General features: G+C 46.2%; 3 protein-coding genes and 1 non-coding gene across 10 annotated transcripts in view; 2 read left to right on the top strand and 2 right to left on the bottom strand.

Annotated features, from left to right (window-relative positions):
• Positions 1–3,790, bottom strand: part of Znf839 (zinc finger protein 839) — a gene marked incomplete at its 5' end in the record, with an annotated part of 11,525 nt that extends 7,735 nt beyond the window's left edge. Inside the window, 2 exon segments of the mRNA XM_050154715.1 lie at positions 3,473–3,640; positions 3,643–3,790. Of these exon segments, the coding sequence (XP_050010672.1) occupies positions 3,473–3,640; positions 3,643–3,790 (316 nt within the window).
• Positions 3,791–5,435: 1,645 nt separating this feature from the next.
• Trnai-aau (transfer RNA isoleucine (anticodon AAU)) lies at positions 5,436–5,509 on the bottom strand. Its single transcript has one exon. It is a non-coding gene; the product is annotated as a tRNA-Ile (tRNA).
• Positions 5,510–9,153: 3,644 nt separating this feature from the next.
• Mok (MOK protein kinase) overlaps positions 9,154–22,325 on the top strand; it is a 37,609-nt gene continuing 24,437 nt past the window's right edge. For 5 of the 7 annotated variants that reach the window (XM_050154821.1, XM_050154817.1, XM_050154816.1 and 2 more), the window contains exons 1-2: positions 9,154–9,317; positions 20,103–20,217. In XM_050154821.1, the coding sequence (XP_050010778.1) occupies positions 9,311–9,317; positions 20,103–20,217 (122 nt within the window). In that variant the 5' untranslated portion in view covers positions 9,154–9,310. Of the gene's footprint in view, positions 9,318–20,102; positions 20,218–22,325 lie in introns of those variants that run through there. The other 2 variants (XM_050154818.1, XM_050154822.1) reach the window with 2 other exon arrangements.
• LOC126509130 (60S ribosomal protein L23a-like) lies at positions 16,821–17,332 on the top strand. The gene has a single exon (XM_050154823.1). It carries the CDS (start codon positions 16,836–16,838, stop codon positions 17,304–17,306), a length of 471 nt encoding a protein of 156 aa, XP_050010780.1. The 5' UTR covers positions 16,821–16,835; the 3' UTR covers positions 17,307–17,332.

The raw sequence follows: 22,325 nt of genomic DNA, 5'->3' as shown, positions 1-22,325 counted from the left end.
TTTCCTCTGCTCGCTCTCTTCACTTCCTGCTCCGCCGGAGACTAGACTCCCTTCCTGGTTGTGCAGATGGCTGTTGTCTGGGACAGTGATCTGTAAGTTTTCCCCTTTAAATAAATAACACCCTATTAATCATAACTCCAAACTGGTGTGGCCTTGTTCGTGACTTACGCCTTCATGGCTGGGCTAGGACTGCAGAAAGGAATGGTCTTTCCTCTTCCCAGAATTCTCCTGTTCTCATTGACCCACCTCTATTTCCTGTCTGGTTGTCCTGCCTATACTTCCTGCTTGGCTACTAGCCAATCAGTTTTTAACTAATGTAGACATCTGTGTGATTTCTTTGGGACTTAACGATTGCTGGAACCAGGCAGGACAGAAAACCTCAGACAACAGTGGACACCTTGTTCAGCCTAGATATAGTAGGGAGGGCCTTGGACCTTCCCAAAAGCAATGTGCCTTAGCCTCTCTGGGAAAGGATGGGGAGGTGGGATAGAGGAGTAGGTGGAGGGGAGGGAGTAGAACTGGGATTGGTATGTAAAATGGAAAAAGATAGTTTGTTTTCTTAAAAAAATAATAAATTTAATTAAAAAAAGAAAACAGGCTGAGCAATTGATGGGTAGCGAGCCAGTAAGCAACACCCCTTCATAGCCTCTGCTTCAGTTCCTACCTCTAGTTTCCTGGTCTGACTTTCCTCAGAGGTGGGATGTCAGCTCTAAGCTGAAATAAACTTCTTTCTCCCAAGTGTTGGTCATAGGGCTATCATCTCAATCAAAACCCTAATTTGTTTAGACAGAACACCCATACATAAAAATATTTTTTAAGCGTCCAAGGTCATCCTTCTCTACATAAAAAATTCCAGACTAACAATGGTGACCAATGACAGCTCCCCCAACCACCAAAAAACCTCAAACCAGCACATACCAACTGTTGTGGTCTGAATGAGAATGCTCCATGGGCTCACATTTGACTGCTTAGTTCCTGTTGCTAGAACAGTCTGAGAAGGACTAGGGGGTGTGGTCTTGTTGGAGGAGCTCTGTCATTGGGGATGGGCTTGAAATTTGAAAAGCTCATGCCCTTCTCAGTGTCCTCTCTGCCTCTTGCTGCAGATCAAGATGTGAGCCTCTCAGGCATTTCTGTTGCCGTGCCTTTGCTCCACCATCGTGGCCTCTACTTTCTGAAACCACAAGCCAATTAAATGGTTAAATGTCTTTTTTTTCCTTTTTATATATTTATTTTTATTGTTTTATTGTTTTGCTTTTTTTTTTTTTTTTTGGTTTTTCGAGACAGGGTTTCCCTGAAGCTTTGGGGCCTGTCCTGGAACTATCTCTTGTAGACCAGGCTATCCTCAAACTCACAGAGATCCTCCTGCCTTTGCCTCCTGAGTGCTGGGATTAAAGGAGTGAGCTACCACCGCCCTGCTATTATTTTGCTTTTTAAGACAAGGTTTCTCTGTGTAGCCCTGGCTGTCCTGTAACTCAAAGAGATCTACAGGCCTCTGCCTCCTGAGTGCTGGGATTAAAGGAGTGAGCTACCACCGCCCTGCTATTATTTTGCTTTTTAAGACAAGGTTTCTCTGTGTAGCCCTGGCTGTCCTGTAACTCAAAGAGATCTACAGGCCTCTGCCTCCTGAGTGCTGGGATTAAAGGAGTGAGCTACCACCGCCCTGCTATTATTTTGCTTTTTAAGACAAGGTTTCTCTGTGTAGCCCTGGCTGTCCTGTAACTCAAAGAGATCTACAGGCCTCTGCCTCCTGAGTGCTGGGATTAAAGGAATGTGCCACCACCACCCGGCCAAATGCTTTCTTTAAAATAAGTTGCCTTGAAAAAGCCTGGGTTAAAACCGGTCTCGCTGAACATAGCGGACAAGGAGGACTACTGAGACCTCAAGAACAATGGCAATGGTTTTTGATCCTACTGTACCTATTGGTTTTGTGGGAGCCTAGGCAGTTTGGATGCTCACCTTACTAGACCTGGATGGAGGTGGGTGGTCCTTGGACTTCCCACAGGGCAGGGAACCCTGATTGCCCTTTGGGCTGACGAGGGAGGGGGAGTTTACTGGGGGAGGGGGAGGGAAAGGGGAGGCGGCAGTGGGGAAGAGACAGAAATCTTAAATAAATAAATAAGTTGCCTTGATCATAGTGTTTTATTACAGCAATAGAAAAGTAACTAAGACCCCCTATTACAGTACAGGCTGCGGTAGCTCGCCATGGAAACCATATTATGCCAGCACCTACTCACTGCAGACAGGCAGCTCCATCAGGTGAGTGGTGGGGGGAACGCAGCTAGGGGCCACACAGTCTTTTTTTTTTTCTTTTCAAGACTTATTTTAAGTGTATGAGTGTTTAGCTCACATATGCACCATGTGCATGCCTGTTGCCCGTGGAGGTCAGAAGAAGGTATCGGATCCCCTGGAACTGGAGTTATAAATGTTTGTGAGCCTACCATGTGAGTTCTAGGAATTGAACCTGAGTCCTCTACAAGAACAAGAAGTGCTCTTTCCTTCTGAGCCATCTCTTCAGGCCTCTATACTGCCCTTCTAAGCATTCACGCTACATGTGAAACTGAGTTTTCAATAAAGGAGACTATGTTGACCCTTGGCAGCAGCGTGAGAGCCAGAAAGTCAGAAAATACCACTTAAATCTTCTAAGAAGAAGACTCAGACCCAGGGGCGGGCGCAGGTCTGTCAGGGTTGGTGAGGGGGGCTTATTTCACATACAGTGGGCCAGGGCTGAGTTCTAAAAGAAGTTTATCCAAAACAAGCCAAACCCTATTAGCCCCAAACTAATGTTTTGAAGAGAGCTCAATCTAGCCAAAGGCAGCTGGGTGATGAAATAAGAATTGTGTCAGAATAGCCACAAACATAACCACTGGCCCTCTAATGTACAGGAAACCAGCCCACAGAGAAAGCATAGGTAAGTGCACCTGCTGCCCTGGCAGAGGCCCTGGGGCCTTCCCAACACCTACCTGATGGCTAGCAACTACCTGTAACTCTAGTCTTGATGGCTACAACACTCTCTTCTGTACTCCCTGGGTACGAGGTACAAACATGCCGCACAGACACAGATGTAGGTAAAACACTCATACACATAAGACAAAAATAAAATAAATCTAATAAGAAGTTTGTTTTTTTTTTTTTAAAAAAAAAAAAAGAAGAAGAAGCTGTTGGTATTGGTGCACACCTTCAATCCCAGCACTTGAGAGGCAGAGACAGTGAGTTTGAGGTCAGCCTGCAGAGTGAGTTCCAGGACAGCCAGGACTACACAGAAAAACTCTGTCTTGAAAAACAAAACAAAACAAAAAAAAGAGAGCCTTGTGGTATTCTCAATTTTCTTTGAACTATTGTACTTTTCAGTGTTCTGGAACAAGGGGATATAGCCCTTATATTAATAAAACAAAACTTCACTTGCCAGGACAAGGCCTCCCAGTGGCTAACTATGAAGATGTCTTACTAGCAACACCCTCCCTTGTTCACAGACTCCTTCCTTCGGCTAACGAAGAGCAATGCTTTGCCCCTTGAGATGGCACCTCATCATTGTTTCTCTCCAGGGGCTCCTGAGGACACGGGGCGGAGCTGCTGAGGTAACCCTGACACATTCTCTTCACCACCTCATGCAATTCTTCAAACTGCTTGCACACAGGAGGAAAGGCTTCGCCCCAGGACGACTCTCAGCCGTTGTGAGGGTGAAGAGGAGCAGCGTGTAAACCGAGGCAATGGAACGGAAAGCAGAAAATAAACCTGGAGACAGGGAGCTGAGGTCCTCACCCCCACAAGAGGGCAGTGGCCAGCGTTTCCTTCACTTCCTAGCTGTGCCTATGTATGCCACCACCACGTCCAGCTCTGAGAGGCCAGGCTGGGGGTAGGATGCCAGAAAACAAACCCTGAGGGTGAAGTCCACAAACTCTGGGAGTAGGGTGACCCCACAGGAAGCATACAGTTGGCCAAAAGGCACCTCTAGCTCCTAAGGGGCACATTCCCACCTCTTAAGGCCACCACGGTTTTCCACATCTACTTTATCTCCCTACACAAAGACTAAAATAGTCAAGGGAGAGATGGCTCTGTGGTTAAGAGCATTGCCTGCTCTTCCAAAGGTCCTGAATTCAATTCCCCACAACCACATGGTGGCTCACAGCCATCTTTGATGAGATCTGGTGCCCGCTTCTGGCCTGCAGGTGTACATGATGGCAGAACACAGTATACATACTAACTAAATAAATCAATAAAACTAAAAAAGAAAAAGAGCCAATCCCTTCACCATCTCTTCTCTTCCATATTTACTACAGAAAAGTCATGTCAAAAGGGCTGGGATACAGCTTCTTAGAGGTCACCGGACACCAGCAAGGGCCCAGCTTCATCCCTTAGCTCTAAAAATGAAAACCGAACAAAGGTTGTCGCGGCTTGGTTACCACAGTTTCACATCCACAAGGCACAAGCTAGAGGGGCCCAAGTTTACAGTAGAGGGATCATTGCCCCTCCCCCATGGTAGAAAGCAATGGTCAGGTGGAGGGCGCAAGGTCGAGATCTAGTCTCTGTGCCCAGCTCCACTCCCTACTGTGTCCCTGGGTCTAACCAATACCAGGAACTTATACCCAAGACACGGCATGTGCAGACACCTTATTACGGATGCCAATAGTCCGTCATTTTTGTCTGTAATAACAACAGTCCTACTCACTGGTATGGAATCCATAGCTCTTACTATATCTCAAGCACTTACCAAGACTTCAACTGCTGCTGTCTAATTCGGAGTTCTTCTACATTTGAGAAAGGGGTAGGGCAGCCAGGTGTAGAGGTCCATATTGTAGTCTCAGCTCTCAGGCGGTGAGGGCAGGAGGATCTTGTGTTTAAGGTGAGCCTGAGCTACGGAAAACAAAATTCAACCCCTGTACCCACATAGGAGCTAAGAGGTTTTTGTTGTTGTTGTTGTTGTTTGTTTGTTTGTTAAACTAAACAGCGCTGACCGGCCCAGAGACTTGAGCATTCCGTGAGAAATGTGTTCTCTGCCTCCAAATTCAGAACCAAGAGGAAGAAGTGGGTGGCTGGAAATCTTTGACAGGAGGGAGGCAGAGTCAGGCGAAGGTTTCTAGATCTATGGTCAATCTCTGCAAACCCCGCAGCGTTCCTTGGCTGGCCCTGCCCAGACCGCTCAGCTTGCGGGAAATACCTGCTGAATGCGTTGTCCTGACTTGCATTTTCAGCATGAACTCCAAAAACACTGAGGTAAACCGGCGTCGCCAGCGGAGCTGGAACCTTGGAAAAAGTCCGGGATGACAGGAGCAGCGTTTAAGACCGCAGATTATTTGAATGCTTAACCTATGATGTCCTAAAGAGCGTGCAAGGGACTTCTGCGGCCGGCGACAAGGCGCAGGAGGAGGCTAGACAACTTTCAGAGTTGAGATAGGTAGTCGCTTTCATTTTCAAGTTTCTTGTAAAAAGAGTACCTCTGGCCCGTACGGGGATCGAACCCGCGACCTTGGCGTTATTAGCACCACGCTCTAACCAACTGAGCTAACCGGCCAGACGAGAGCTGGGACTTCTCAGATCGCCTACAAGGTTTGTTCAGGCGTCCTGTGCCCCGCTGTTTGGCTCCTCCTCTTTCTCTCCCGAGTTCCAAGCCGCAGGCTTTCCCATGTGCTACGGCTTCACCCGAGCTTATTCTCTGTGTATTACCCCTTGACCAGAAGGAAAAACCGTCACCCAGGGCTCCAGGGAAGGCGACCTCCTACAGAGAACCCAGACTTCCTCAAGGAAAATGCCAGCTGCCTGTTCAAGGCCTGACTCTGCAGTAAGGAAACTTTCAAATATCCCAGGTCAGAGTTCCGAAAATCTTTGCAGCCAGAAACCTTTAGGTCTACTGGCGCCTTTAGTATAGCTAAATCAAACTTAGGGCACGGAAATCCAGATAAATGCAAAGAACCACCGAATTCCCCAGCATTCAGGCGTTTTTCTTCGGCTTTCTTCGTTCTCTTGTCCAAACGTTTAGCGTATTCAAAAGACTCCTCGTTTCCCCTAGCGGCTGTACGAAGCTTGTACTCATTGTCCCCTTCACTGAGTTTCTGACAGCCGATGGCTAGAAAGATATTCAACTTCATCCCAAAAGGGTCTGATATTCACATCTAACTTCTTACTTTCAACTTGCGGCAATTCTCCCGCCTCAGCTTTCCAAATACTGAGATTACAGGCACGCGCCCTTCCGTCTGGCTCGAAAATGCCATTATAAATCATTCCTAAGTACAGTAATACATGGAGTGAATAGGATATAAGCTTTTCTCAAATACAAAATAAAACAAACAGAAGACTGAGCCACCACCCCAGCATTTTAGTGTAAATTCGGGCAAGAACGCGGACTTAGACTAAAATAGTAACTATTTTGTGCCTGGTAACCCTGTGTCCAGAATAAGTCACTTTACAGATTCCTCTAAAACCAAACTCAGAGAGGTGGCTCGCTCGTGAGGCAGAGACAGGAGGTTCGACGTAAGTTCCGGACAGAACCTGTCTCAGCAAGCCGGTAAATAGCTGGGCGAGGCAGCGCTAGCAGGTATAAAACCCCGGCTTTTGGGAAGTAGAGGCAGAGAGTGTGGAAGGGAGGGGATCAGGTGTTCACGGTGGTGCAGGTGAGTTTGAGGCCACGTGACTTTTGCGCTTCCCGACACCCCAGACTTTAGCAAGACTCCTAATGTCACTGCGGGCAGGCTTCCCTACGCCCCTGTTTGCAATCTGCTTCACAGTCCCTGCTTCATCTCCAGGTTTATACCATAAATCATCTTCCCCCACCACGTCGTGCTCTCCAGAAAGCCGCAGCCAGGCGAACCTTAGCAGAAACTGGGATTTCGAGCATACTTTCCCAAGGGCCTGGTCGGAACCTGGTGGGGGTTGCAGGTTGGGGGGCAGCACTAAGCATCCCCAAGGCTTGAACACCGTCAGGCGCAGTGACTAATGATGAACGCTAGGGGGAACCCGAGACCCACGAAACTCAGACGCCATTAGGCAAAATGGTACCAAATATTAAGTTTTCTTAAGGGGGTGGAGTGTGTCTTTATATGCAGCATTTTAAATAGACCACATTCTGAATTTTTACTTGTTCGCTTTTTTGAGAGTAACATATAACGCAGGCTAGCCTCACAGCTGAGAATGGCACTTAACTCCTGTTTCCATCCCCCAGTGGTTCCCTGGGAATACAGGCACTCACTGCCTAGGCTGTGTTGTTCTGGGGGCTGGGCTATGCCCAGGGCTTCATGCGGGCTAAACAAATTACTAAATGAGCGCACCTCCAGCTATTTATTTCTCTCTGGTAGAACTTTTTGTGTTGTCCTGTGTTTCTTTGCTTAGTTTTCTACACGAGAGTCACTGATTTGATTGGACTGTTGAATTCCTTTTTAAAGCAGTCAAACGCATGATCAGAGAGCAGTTGTATTATTTTGTTTCGTTTGTTGTTCCCAGTTGGAGGAGGCTCCCTTCCAGAGCTTCCTGCTATAATCTGGGTTGGCTGTTCTGCACGCCCACTGCCCTGCGCATCTCCCCAGCCTTCACCCACAAGCTTTGAATCCCATTTCTCCTTGCCTCTCTCATCCCAGGGTCTTTCCTCCCTTGTTTATCTTTCCTTTGGTCTCTGGACATCCATTATCCATTGGCGGCTTCTGGAAAGTGTTGAGTCCTTCTTGCCTGTCTGACCACGTTTTGCTTCTGCACCCCACCCCCCGGCAGACCAACAACTAGAGAATTCTAGAATAGAGACCACTGTCCCTCAGCAATCACAAGACCACACTCCTGTCTTAGGGCCTGCAAAATGTTCCGTATAGAAACTAAACTTCTGCTTGTTAATTCTCAGATGGGGGTGGGGAGAGAAATGGAAAGCTGAACGGGAAATCGGAATTTAAATGTTTTATCGTACATGTGTTATATCAAAACTGTTAGAGAATAAAAACGAAAAGTAGGCAAACAGAAAGGTTTTGCAGATGTTGTTTCTAACTTGCTAAAACAAATCCGTTGTTCAGGGACCCGTTTGAAACACGCTTCTCCTCCCTAAAGCATGCACACTGTCGAAAGCCTTTTGCACAGTTTCTCTTCTGAATGTGGCAGAAGCACAGGGAGTTAGAAACCACTGACTACTCTCCGAGCTCAGCGACCACCAGTAGGTGACCTTGACAAAGCCTTCGGCCACTCTGGGACTCCCACAACAGGGCAATGGCTTCTGCAGCACAAGTCAGCTAAGCGCTTCTCTCATTTACCTGTGTAACTGGCTCAAGGGTAAAGTTTGTCCTGCATCCTCAACACTGGCATAAAACCAGGCTTGCTCCTAGCCAGACAGGAATATCAGAGAAGCGGCAGGTGCCGAAGCGGCCTGGTTTTGGACAAACATTTATTGAGCATTTGCTGTGCGTCAGACCTCTCAGGCCTCAGGCAAAAGCCAGCAAGAAATTGGGTAAAGCCCCAGGGATGTCTCATTTGTCCTCACTGCAGCCCCTTGGGATGAGGATTTTTCAACTTCACAGTAACAATTTAGGGGGTCGCGTGTGGGGCGTGGGCCTTTAATCCCAGCAGGTGGATCTCTGAGTTCAAGGCCAGACTGTTCTACATAGTGAGTTCCAGGACAACCAGAGCTACACAGAGAAACCCCGTCTTGGTAAACAAAAACAAAAACAGACATCCCTGGCACAAATAAATAAATAGATAACGTAGGATCTCGACCACACTGCTTTTCATCATATCCCTAATGCCTGCAACAGTGCTTTTAGCAAACGAATGTTTGCTGAAAAAGTGAAACGTTTACATAACAGTCGCTATAAACCCCGCTGGTAGAGGCGCAACAGTAGGTGTTGGTACAGAACAGGTGCCAAGGGGTGTTGCAGTCAGTGAAAGCTCAAGGACGTGGTTCGTGCATCAGGTTTCACATCGCTACTTTCTCAGGAGAGCTGGGAAGAGTCAGCCCCGCCAAGGACGCCAACGCACTAAGGTAAGAAACTGTATTTAAATTTAAAGGAGAGAGGGAGAATGAGAGAGGTTGCTTAGCGACCAAATTGAGGCGGCTGGTCTCACTGCGCATGCGTGAACAGACAGGAGCGGTTCTCTTTTGCGCACGTGTGGGCGGCAGCCTCAGGCCCAGTCCCCCCCCCCCCCCCGCTCCGGGGGAGCGGTATGGCGGTTGCTAGGGCAACAGGAATACAATATGGCGGCCGGATCCTAACGCTTTCCAGCCAGGGACCACCGCGAAGGTCCACGAGCCGGAAGCCACCTCAGGAAAACAGAAGGCCGGTACCACAGTCTCGTCTCTTTTCGGCCCGGGTCCGACCACGGACTGTCGCCGTCATCCGCGTTCAGGATGAAGAGTGAGTGGGGCCGGGGAAGGGCCGAGGGTCCCGGGCCTGTGTGGCGGCGCCGCCCTGAGGCCGCTCCGGAGCCTCTCCGGCTCAGGCTCCTGGGGCAAGGCGGTTATTCTGGAGCTTGGGCACCTGAGTGTGATTTCATTCATTCACTCGTTCGTTTGTCTGTGTGTTAGGTCGCACCTGAAATTCTCAGACCTTCGGCTGTGGGCTCTGAGCGCTCACACTGTTTCTCCCGGCCCTTTGCGGACAGCGGCTTAAAAGGCATTCGCGATCCTAGCTGGGCTGTGTCTTACTTTTTGAGTTAAGTTAGTGTTTTTGAAGCAACCTTTCAGCGGAATTTAAAACGGGCACTCAGAAGTTGGGAACAGAGGCAGTCATTCTAGAAAGTAGAGGGACTGGAAAAATTGACTTTTTTGGGGGTTTGTGGGTAACTTAAATCCTAGTGCGACTGCTAGCCAGGTTGGCTTTGTTGGGACGGCTGTTTGGTTTGCACAGCTATACAGTGATGATTGCCTTTTATAGTTGTAGCCAGAGGTGCAAAAAATTACAGTTCCTTTTGCTATTAAGAATATATTATGCTGCTGGGCGGTGGTGGCGCACGCCTTTAATCCCAGCACTCGGGAGGCAGAGGCAGGTGGATCTCTGGGAGTTCAAGGCCAGCCTGGTCTACAAGAGCTAGTTCCGGGATAGGCTCCAAAGCCACAGAGAAACCCTGTCTCGAAAAAACAAAAAATAAAATAAGAATATATTATGCTATTGTAGTATTATATTTTGATTACCATGCAGTAATTTCTATGTAACATAAATTACATAATATTTAAAAAATAAGTGATCTCATTCACCCCTTATCATGCATTTTCATTTCTTCTGTCCAATAGTGTTTAGACGGCTATCACTTTGTTTGGGGGAATTTTCTTTGAGAGCAGGATCTCATTTAGCCCAGGCTGACCTTGAACTACGTGTGTAGCTGAGACCGGCTTTGAACTCCTGATCCTCTTGCCTCATATTTCAAGTGCTGGCATTACAGCCTCTGCTACCAAGTCCAGCATGGTTATCATTTTCATTAATGCCTCACAAAGCTGCAATGAAAAAGATCTTTATACTGTTACTTCATAGTGCACACGTATAGACACGTTATCTATATATTCATCTTTTCCTTCCCAAGTATTTCATTTTCAAATGTGCAGAAGAATTAAGAGGGTACCCTGCGTATTTCTAAGTCTTTTCATTATTTTGTCTTCTTTTGCATACTCATTTTGCTCTGGTGTTGTTTGTTTAATTGACAGATTTGTTTCTTTGCACTGAGTTAGTTGTAGACATCATCACGTTTCACCACTACTAATGCAGCAAGTATATGTGAGGTCCAGGGACATGAGGCTAGGGAGCTGGCTCAGTGGATAAAGTGCTTACTCTACCAGTATGGGAATTTGAGCTCCGTCCCCCCTGACTGCCGGAAAGCCAGAGGCAGTAGCACCTGTCTCTAATTCCTGTACTCTTCCAGCAGGATGGGAGGTGGAGACAGGAAGCCCTGGGAGCCTAAGAGCCTTTGCGTAGGCCACTCAGAAGCCAACAAGAGACTCTGTGAAGACCAATACCTGAGGTTGCCTCTGACCTCCACACACATAGCATGGCATGTGTGTGCCTGTGAACATTCACTTCCCTCACACAGAACGAGGGCATTCCCTACATAGTCACATATGGCCATATTGCCACATGCTGATCCACACATTACCCATGGCAGATGTGTTTGGAAAATGGGACACCTCACTGCAACTGATACTTAATATACGGTTCCTAGTTCAGTCTTTTCCATTAACTCAGGAATTGTCGTTATGGTTGCTTTGTTTCCAGAATCACAAATTATATTTTGGTGTCATATTTGTTGTAATAGGAGCGGTGGGGCTGCGTCCCCAGCACCCCAGCCGCCTGCTAGCTTATGCCCCGAAATAATTACACGGACACTGTCTGTGTACCTGCCTGAAGGCCAGAAGAGGGCGCCAGACCTCTTTACAGATGGTTGTGAGCCACCATGTGGTTGCTGGGAATTGAACTCAGGACCTTTGGAAGAGCTTAACCACTGAGCCATCTCTCCAGCCCCACTGTATTCTTTTAAACACTGCTTGGCCCATTATATCTAGCCTCTTCTCGGCTAACTCTCACACCTGGACTAGCCCATTTCTAATAAGGTGTGTAGCACCCCAAGGTGCGCTTACCGGGAAGATTCTAGCCTACGTCCATCCTGGGTCAGAGCTTCATCGTGTGTCTGTCTCAGAGAGCAGAGCTATCGCGTCTGCCCAGGAGAGGGGAGCATGGCGTCTCTGCTCCAGAGAGCAGAGCTCTCGAGTCTGAGCTCACTTCCTCTTTCTCCCAGCATTCTGTTCTGTTTACTCCACCCACCTATGTTCTAAGCTATGAGGCCAATCAGTTTCTTTATTACTTAACCAATGAAATCAACAGATTGATATATGACACTCCCACATCACATATTTCTTTGGTTTCCAAATTTGGATTCAGTTGATGGTTTTCTCATGATTAGCTGTAGTTTAATTAAGTACCGTGTAAGTTGTATGTCAGGTGATATGTCACCTTTTTCTTCCAGAGTACCTGGTGTCAGCTGTTTTACTGGGTAGAAGTGATCATTTGGGCATTCTGTGTGTCTATCTTTCCTCCTGGACCCTTTGTGTTCCAGGCTCTAGAGGTGACCACTCTTACCATGTCCTGTGTATGCTTGTATGTGTATCTATCAATCCCTCGTATTCATTTTATTTTTAACTTTTCTGCTTTTAGTTTTATTGTTGATTGAGACAGCCCTGGCTAGAGCCTAGAACTCACTGTGTAGACCAAACTAGCCTCAAAGTTGGGGCAGTCCCTCTTCCTCTGCCTTCTATACATTCTTGTGCCACTGTATTCCTCCCTTTAAGAAGGATTACTGCCGAGTGATGCGGTACTCGGGAGGCAGAGGCAGGTGGGTCTCTGTGAGATCGAGGCTAGCCTGGTCTACAGAGTGAGTTCTAAGATAGCCAAGACTGTTACACTGAGAAACCCAGTCTAGAGAAAAAAAAAGGAAGGGAAGGAGAGAGGGAGGGAGGGAGGGAGGGAGGGAGGGAGGGAGGGAGGGAGGGAGGGAAGGAGGGAGGAAGGAAGACTACCTTTATATACTCAGAGACAGAGGTAGTCGAATTTCTTTGACTTTGAGGCCAGTATGGTCTACATAGCAAGTTCCAGGACAGCCAAGGCTACACCCTAGAGAGCTGCTGTCACAACAAACAAAACAAAACAGAACAGAACAAAGTCTTTTTTTTTAATATTTATTTATTTATTATGTGTACAATATTCTGTCCGTATGCCTGAAGGCCAGAAGAGGGTGCCAGACCTCTTTACAGATGGTTGTGAGCCACCATGTGGTTGCTGGGAATTGAACTCAGGACCTTTGGCAGAGCAGGCAATGCTCTTAACCACTGAGGCATCTCTCCAGCCCCCCAGAACAAAGTCTTATGCAATAATGTGTACCTGCAATCCCAGCATTCTTACTGTGGGACTGGAGGCAGAGATAGGATATTGCCCAAAAGCTTGCAGGTCAGGCATATGCAGTGGTAAATACAAGAGACCTTGCTACAAATAAGGTAGAAGATGAAGGCCAACACCAGAGCTTTTCCTCTCAGCTCAGCTATGATATCCTCTCTCTCTCTCTCTCTCTCTCTCTCTCTCTCTCTCTCTCTCTGTCTCTCTCTCTCACACACACACACACACACAAGCACCGTTTATACACACTTAAAAAAGAAGAAACAAAGGCTCAGAAAAGTTAAAAACAGATACATGATAAAATGCAAATTATATATGCAAACTTAATCTTTAAATATTTTTTCTTTTAAATATTTATTTATTTATTATGTATACAATATTCTGTCTGTGTGTATGCCTGCAGGCCAGAAGAGGGCACCAGACCCCATTACAGATGGTTGTGAGCCACCATGTGGTTGCTGGGAATTGAACTCAGGACCTTTGGAAGAGCAGGCAATGCTCTTAGCCACTGAGCCATCTCTCCAGCCCCCCTTCATAGCTAATATTATAGGATCTTTACACTGTAAAGATTTGTCACCCATATTAGTTTAATAAAACGTTGATTGACCAGTAGCCAGACAAAAAGTATAGGATGGGCCACCAGACTAAGAGAATTCTGGGAAGAAGAAAGGCAGAGTCAGTCACCAGCCAGATGCAAGAGAAGCAGGATGAGAATGCTTTACTGAGAAAAGATACCAAGTCACGTGGCTGAATATAGACAAGAGTTACGGGTTAATTTAAGTTGCAAGAGCTAGTTAATAAAAAGCCTGAACAATAGATCAAACAGTTTGTAATTAATATAACCCTCTGTGTGTTTATTTGGGACTGAATGGCTGCGGGACCAGGCTGCAGGACAGACAGGACAGAAACTTGTATCTACAACTATAATTTTGCTACTGTTATGAGTTGTAATGTAAATATCTGCTATGCAGGATATCTGATATTTGACACCCAAAATGGGTCATGACCCACAGGTTGAGAACCCTGTTCTAATACAGTACAGTTCGGAAATAATACTAATATTCATATGCTGAGAAATGATGACAGGAAAATATGAAGAGTCTTGTTTTCTGTAACCAGTTCATTATATTCCTGTACAAACAGAAATCTTTGTAAATTTAGTAAGAACCCAGCAAGGGCTCACTGGTGCTGTGGGTTATGATGGCATTTGCTGAGCTGGCACCCTGTTGTCTGTTCAGTACCAAGGCTCCGGAAAGTCACGGTATGATGCAGCATGGCTAGGTACTAGACACACCTCAGCTTTATGATTTGTTTGATTTTGAATCATTGGCAGTCATTGTGTGTTCGGAAATTAATCGTGGCCAAGTTTTTGGTGACAATCATGTTTAGTCAGTTTTTCTGTCCTTTTTCTTTGCCTTGTGCATTGTCTGCACAGTGAGTAGCAAGGTGTCCCAGGGTGAAGTTAAGAGCATGGGCTCAGGAGCTAGGTGGATGCTGCAGCCAGGCATGGAGCTAAGTGTACTCTGCAGCCAGGAGCTAGGTGCACAGTGCAGCCACCACAGAGCTAAGCGGACACTGCAGCCAGGCACAGAGCTAAGTGTACTCTGCAGCCAGGAGCTAGGTGGACACAGCTGCCAGGCACGGAGCTAAGCAAATATGGCAGCCACAGGCCCATTACTGACCTTTGTTACACTGGTTTTCTTCATGGCTCTCGTTTCCATATCAGAATAAATCATTCCAGTCTGCTAGGAATCAAATCTGGGTCCTCTGGAAGAACAGTAAGTGCTCTTAGCTGCCATCTCTCCAGTCCCCTCAGCCCTTATGTTGAAACAGGTATAGTGACAACTATCTCAGAGGATTTGTTCAAGGGTCAGAGGAGATGGTGGATGTGTCATGCATTGTGTGACACACGGAAGTTAAGAGTGAATGCCTTGCTGTCCAGTGGGTGGAAGACATGAGAAGGAAGGAATGAAAGTGGAAAATTCAGACTTTTTATGTCCTCATCTAATCCTCATCTTTTTATATATAATATATATTTATTTATTTTATTATGTGTACAACATTCCTTCCCTGTGTGCCCACATGCCAGAAGGGGGCGCCAGGTCTCATTATAGATAGCTGTGAGCCACCATGTGGTCGCTGGGAATTGAACTCAGGACCTCTGGAAGAGCAGTCAGTGCTCTTAACCACTGAGCCATCTCTCCAGCCCCTAATCCTCATCTTTTATCCAGACTGGAGATTATATATATATTTGGTTTTGGTTTTCCGAAACAGGGTTTCCCTGTGTAACAGTCCTAGCTGTCCTGGAACTAGCTCTTGTAGACCAGGCTGGCCTCAAACTTCAGGGATTCATCTGCCTCCAAGTGCTGAGATTAAAGGCAAGCGCCACCACCGCCCAGCCTCCTGTCTGGAATTTTTATTTTATTATTTACTTTTGTTTTGTTTTTCTTTTTTGTAAGTAAAGATTTAATTATTTATCATGTATAGTGTTCTGCCTGCATGTATCCTTTCAGGCCAGAAGAGGGCACCAGATCACAGAGATCCGCCTGCCTCTGCCTCCCGAGTGTTGGGATTAAAGGCGTGCGCCACCATCGCCTGGCCACCTTCTGTTTTTATAAACAGATCCACCAGTATCAACTTTTGAAATAAAAATAAATGAAAGCAATGCTGGCTTTGTAATAAATTCAACCAGTAAATTTTTCGTTAGTTCCAGGATCCTCCCGACTTGACACAGTTGGTTCTGTTTAGTATTCTTAAAGTGTATCAGTTTTCTGTGTATACACACATTGTAATACAGATTTTCTTGGGGGCTGCAGGGTTACCAGTGCCATGCATTCCTAGTAGTAGACTACCTGGGTTAGTGAATGTGGTTTAAATTTAGATGGTTAGTAGCTCTTGAATAATTTTGTGTTTTTGCCATGTTTGGCAATTCAGGTCACAATATTGCTCACCACAGAAATAATTAATTGGGTACAACCTTTTTTGTTCAGAGCCCTGATCTGGTTTTAGCAGTGTGGTTTGAACTACTTAATCTCCCAGAAAGCTTTGAGTGGGTGGAATTCTCTTCCTGTAGATCCGGCTGCCCTCAGCATTAACCTCTTCAGCCCTTCTCCAGCCGCTTGTCTGGGTTGCATGGTGGGTGTGACCTGGCCCACTGTGGCTGGGAGCCACTGCGACGAAAGTGTTACACTCAACACACAGGTTTCCTGAAAGGCAAGTTTGACCTCACTTTTCAAGTGCTAATAGGTTTGAATTCCACATCCGCAGATTTAATTGAACAAGAATGAGTAGAATTTTAATTAGCCCAGATGTAGCCCTCTGTAGGCCATGGTTTACTTTTCTCTGCTTGACTCTTGTGGTTTTCTCCCTAGATAACTGAGCATGGGACCAGGCTTTTGTTCAAATAGCACAGCTCTGTGCCTCCTTCCCAACTCTGTCTTGTGCCTTCCTTGCAGGCCATGCTTTTGTTTCGAAGCCTGTGAAATAGGTCAGATTCCCTTGGCAGGAAAGGTGCTTTTCCTGGTGTTTTCCCATAGGGCTCTTGCTTTCTCTCTTCCTACCTGTCATTCTTATTTTATACCCCAGACCTTGTGTCTGCCAGCAGAGCCAGGGGGAAACAAGTGACCCTTTATCTATTCCAGCCATCAGTGGGGGAGCAGTTTGTTGCTGGTTCAATGGTCTGGAGCCAGCTAGGATGCTGTTTGTGCACTTAACATTTTAAAGTTCACAGTTGACCCCCCTCACCCCATTTTCAAAGCAAGCCTGCTCAATTTACTTGTGGTGAAACACTTTGGAATTGATAGTGTTAGATTCTTCCTCCTAAAGTTGAGCTCTCGTCTGCCGTCTGCCCACGGAAGACCGCTCTACACTGATCTCACCTTTAAGACAGTTTGTTTTATTTTCTGTTGGTTCTTAGTCAGCAAGTGCTGTGGAGCCCCTTTGCCCAATAGCCCAAGTGGGCTGCTATCTTAAAAAGACTATTGGTGCTTTTTCGTCAAGATGGCGCAGAAAGCGAAGAAGGAAGCTCCCGCCCCTCCCAAAGCCGAAGCTAAAGCGAAGGCCTTGAAAGCCAAGAAAGCAGTGCTGAAAGGCGTCCACAGCCACAAAAAGAAGAAGATCCGCACATCGCCCACCTTTTGGCGGCCCAAGACCCTGCAGCTACGAAGGCAGCCTAAATACCCCCCGAAGAGCGCGCCCAGGAGGAACAAGCTTGACCACTATGCCATCATCAAATTCCCCCTGACCACCGAGTCAGCAATGAAGAAGATAGAAGGCAACAACACACTTGTGTTCATTGTGGACGTCAAGGCCAACAAGCACCAGATCAAACAGGCTGTGAAGAAATTCTACGACATCGATGTGGCCAAAGTCAACACCCTCATAAGGCCCGACGGAGAGAAGAAGGCGTATGTTCGGTTGGCTCCTGATTATGATGCTCTGGATGTTGCCAATAAGATTGGAATCATCTAAACTGAGCCCAGCCGGCTAATTCTAAATATACACTTTTTCACCATAAAAAAAAAAAAAAAACACACTATTGGCCGCAGGGCGGTGGTGGTGCATGCCTTTAATCCCAGCACTTGGGAGGCAGAGGCAGGTGGATCTCTGTGAGTTCAAGGCCAGCCTGGTCTACAGGAGCTAGTTCCAGGACAGGAACCAAAAAGGTATGGAAAAACCCTGTCTCAAAAATCCAAAACAAAACAAAACACTATTGGCCAAAGGAGCTCCCATACAAGCAAGTTCCTTGATTTCTTAAAGGTCTTGAAATGCCCATCTTTTTTTTTTTTTAAAAAAAAAAAAACAGGTTGACCTCGAACTCACAGAAATCCGCTTGCCAAAGGCATCCACCACCACCGTCTGGTGAAATGCCCATCTTTACAAACATTTGAGATAAATGTATTTAGCATTGAACAATATAGAAAAGAGTTAGGAAGAAGATTAAGGTCACCTTTATTCCTACCTAGATATAAATGCAAAACATGGAATTTTTGCATTCAGTTTTTCCTATGCATACATATGTGAGCTCATTGCTATTCTTTTATTTTTCTTGGCATCATGTCTGCACATTTCCCCATCTTTCTAATATTAGTTGAAAGTACAGTCAGCAAAATATAATGTTTCAACTTATAGCTGTTCCATAATACCTCCTTAATAATTGGAAATGATCTTATCTTATAAGCCTAGTTTTGCTATTGTGACATATGATAGCTGTCTTTGTCTCTAAATGTTATCTGTGGCATGTCTCCCGAGAGTGGAAACTAATAATTGCGGAAGTGTGGACTCTTTCTTTCCAGCATCTTCCTCCTACCTGTACAAGTATTGTGTGCTTAGTGTGGAATGCTCACATGGGGCAGAAATGAGTCAGCAGAATGCAAAAGCTGGTCGCACCTGTCCCCGGGAAGCACTCTGAGAGGGCGGAGGGTGTCGCTGGGGTGCTGCTGTTCACTAACATTGGTTTCCCCATCAGTTGTGGCATGCTCTATATTGAATTCATAGTTTGTTGGACATCTTTGCAGATGACCTACCCTTTCTCGTACATTTTATGTGTTCAAATATGAATTCCAGTCCCAGGGACTCCAACAGCCTCTTCTGCCTCTGTGGACACCAGACAAGCATGTGGTACAGACATATGTGCAGAGAAAGCACCCATATGCATAACATAAAAATAATTTTTTTTTAAACAGGGTTTCTCTGTATAGCCTTGATTGTCCTGGAACCCGCTCTGTAGATCAGGCTGGCCTCAAACTCACAGAGGTCTTTCTACCTCTGCCTCCCTAGTGCTGGGATTAAAGGTGTGCTCCACCACTGCCCAGCAATTAAAATTATTTAAACAAAGCAAAAAGCCAGGCTGATGATGCACACCTTTAGCCGCAGCACTCGGGAGGCAGAGGCAGGCAGATTGCTGCGGGTTTAAGGCCAGCCTGGTCTACGTAAGTGAGTTTCAGGACACCCAGTGCTACATAGAAAGATCCTGTCTCAGTAAACAAACAGAAAAAGAAATTTGGCCAAGGATGCAAGTGTGCATGCCTGCAGATGTGATGCCTCCTTTAGGGCTGCCTCGGTCAAGGCTGCTGTGTGGATGCACCCTGGGTCTGAAGGCCAAGGCTGGCCTAGTCAGGCTTGCTTCTGTGCAGCTGCTTCCCACAGTTGCTTCTGCTCTGCACCCATCCATGTTCTCTGTTAGGCAGACCCAGCTCTCCACCTTGCTTTCTTCCTGGCTTCTTCCTCTGTTTCTCAGTTACAGAAGCTTCCTCAAAGCTCTGCCACTGGGGTGGTAACTTTCTGCCCACCATATTTACTCACGTGGCTTTGTCTTTTGTGGTACCAAAGATGGAACTCGGGGCCTCCTGCCCTAGGTAAGCACTCTTCCCGCTAAGCAGTTTCCCAGCCCTACTGAGAAGGCTCTTGGCCTGCCCTTTGCCAAAGGGTCTTGTCTCAGTCTTCTGTTATTTGGTCTGTAGAAACTGTTCCTGCCCGTGGGCCTGGTGCTCCCAGCATGTTCCCATTCCTCCATTTCTGCTTGGAAAGCAGTGATTCTTGGCTGTGCCTGCGTTTTCCTTGAGACACCCTGTGAAGGTGTCTAGTCATATCACCTGACTCCCTATCACCTACCCTGTGCCAGGAGACCATGGACGCTTGGTCGAGGACAGGCAGCCCTTCACCACCTTCTTGCTGCTTCCACAGCCACTAGAGCCATGTTGTGCCTATAGGGCTTCATTCACGGGCACATTCCTTTTTAAGCTCACATTGCTGTTACCTGGGAAACTCCAAACATTTAAAGCAGAGAGGTGTGTCACACAGTTGGGTCAGAGGCATAAACCGTTGCCCAGCATGGGGGTGGTGGTAGCAGCTGCAAAATCAGGGACAGCTGTTGATAGTGTTCAGAAAATTAGGTCACGTGAGAATGTTAGGAGACAGCTGCAGAGGGGCTGGGTGCTCTGCAGGACCAGGGGGTGACTTTCAGAAGACTGCTCAGATGCTCTGACATCTGCCTGGAGCCACAGCCCATGTCCTGTTCCTCCTCCTGGAGCCGTTTAGAGCCTTTCACCTCTGGCAGGGACAGTGGTGCCATCCCTTCTCTCCAGGGAGAGCGATAGATACTGCAAGAGCAGGAGTTGGTGCCTTGTTGCCAACACAACATAGCTCTGGGACTGTGAGGAGCTAGGAAAACTGATCTAGTGTGTTGTCGAGAAATTACACAGAGATTGTTTGTTGGGAAGTATTTATGAAATATATGCATAAATTAAGCTTTATTTCTACTTATAGACTACAAAGCAATTGGCAAGATAGGAGAGGGAACGTTTTCTGAAGTTATGAAGATGCAGAGCCTGAGAGATGGAAACTACTATGCCTGTAAACAGATGAAGCAGCATTTTGAAAGGTATGTGACCAGACAGGTCAGAACCATAGGCATCTTATGTCAGTGGGAAGCTGCTATTCATTTAGAGGTGTGTACGCTATAACACCTCCTTGGACAGTTAAGATTGTGCGCTAAAGTGTTTAATACACCGGGTTTCTCTTGTCCAAGTTTACAGTAACGTCAGTGTTAACACCGACAGCATGCTTGTAAAAATGTGGTATACTTCACACAGTATGTGTATGGTGAGTTTTCATAAATCAAACCTCAGCAAAATGTCATAGAGTACCTGGAAACTTATTCACATGAAATCAATTAATATATTAATATATTGGGGAAACAATCTGCAGATAGGAAGAGAGAAATTTAGTCCCCAGAAGCGGTCTTCTGCTCTTTGTGGGAAGTGGTAGCCCTAGAGCCATAGTTTCTAATGTGTGATGCTTCTTTCTTTTATAATATTTTACATTATTTTTATCTTTTGTGTGTGAGTATTTTGCCTGCATGTTTATCTGTGTACCATGTGCATGCAATGCTCATGGAGACCAGATAAGGGCATCAGGTCCTCTTGGAATTGGAGCTAGAAACAGCTGTTAGCTGCCATGTGAGTGCTGGGGATCGAAGGGCAGTCAGTGCTCTTACCCACCAAGCCATCTCTCCAGGTCCTGGGTGATACTTCCTTTGCTGTGGCCTTGTCCCACATTAAAGTCTCAGCTTCTCGGGGAGCATCACACCAAGGAGCCAAAACCTGTTGTATGATTGCTGGCCTCATTGTAACCAAGAAATATTGCAGTAAGAGGTTTTAGACCAGATGGATTTGTTTTTATATCAAAGAAATTACTATTTTAAACATACAAAGAAGTTATGAAGACAACTTGGTAACTTCCCCATATTGATATAGAACCTCTTTACTTTTGGTTATTTTATTATTATGTTATTTTTTAGATTTATTTTATGTGTTTGAGTGTTTGCCTGCATGTATAGATGCACCACATGCATGCCAGGTGCCTGCAGAGGTCAGATCCCCTGGAACTATAATTATGGATAGTTGTGAACCACCATGTGTATACTGGAAACTGAACCCAGTCCTCTGCGGGAGTAGCAAGAGCTCTTAACCACTGAGCCATCTCCCCAGCCCCTATTGTTGTTGTTGTTGCCGTCATTATTATTGTTGTTGTTTGTGTGTGTGTGGGGGGTGTTTTGTCTGCATTTGTGTGTGCCTGGTGCCTATAGAGGCCAGGAGGGCATCGGGTCTCCTGGAACCGGAGTACAGAGAGTTGTTAGCCTCCTACATAGCCGCTCATTGCTCACCTCTTCATTTCATCAACAGCTCTTTTACTGTTTGGAAAAATCCTTTCTGGAATGTACTAAAAGACCACGATTTTCCACCACCAAAGGCTAAGAATGTCATCGGATTCCATCTGAGGCCTATTGCAGAAATCTCTTTGCTTTGCTGGAGCCTGCCTACCTGATGTTCCCTGCAGTGTATTTTCATGTGTGTTTATGTAGGCCTGGGTGTGTGTATGTGTAGCAAATGTGTGCAGGTACGCTTGGAAGCCAGAGAGGGGGTCAGATCCTCTGGAGCTGTAGTCACGGGTGGCTGTCAACCAACCCAGGTCCTCTGTACTAACAGCAAAAGTGCTTTTAACTGTTGAACCTTCTCTCCATTACTGTATTTTAAAGTACACTGATTAAAGATTTTCTTTGTTCTGTTACTATAAGAACTTCAGGAAAGGGCTAGAAAAATGGCTCAGTGGTTAAGAGCACTGACTGCTCTTCCAGAGGTCCTGAGTTCAATTCCCAGCAACCACATGGTGTCTCACAGCCATCTATAATGAGACCTGGCGCCCCCTTCTGGCCTGTGGGCACACATGGAAGGAATGCTGTACACATAATAAATAAATAAAAATCTTTAAAAAAAAAGAGAGAACTTCAGGAAAATGTTATCCACATTGGAACATGGTATCTGAGTCAAACTCTGAGCCACGGTCACACCTATGTGACTCCAGAATAAACAGTCTCTTCCTCTCTTTGAGGTGAGAGCTGTGCATTTGCATTGACAACCTTTGCATTCTTAGATAAGCAGAGAACAAACAAGAAGATAATAATTCTGTAAATTCAGTGGGTTTATGTGG

The sequence above is a fragment of the Alexandromys fortis genome, unplaced genomic scaffold (genome assembly GCF_014885135.2).
Source record: "Alexandromys fortis isolate MF-2015 unplaced genomic scaffold, M_Fortis_MF-2015_v1.1 scaffold_91, whole genome shotgun sequence".
Taxonomy (NCBI): Eukaryota; Metazoa; Chordata; class Mammalia; order Rodentia; family Cricetidae; genus Alexandromys; species Alexandromys fortis.
The sequence above is the reverse complement of the archived record's forward strand: the minus strand, read 5'-3'. Positions and strand labels throughout refer to the sequence as shown.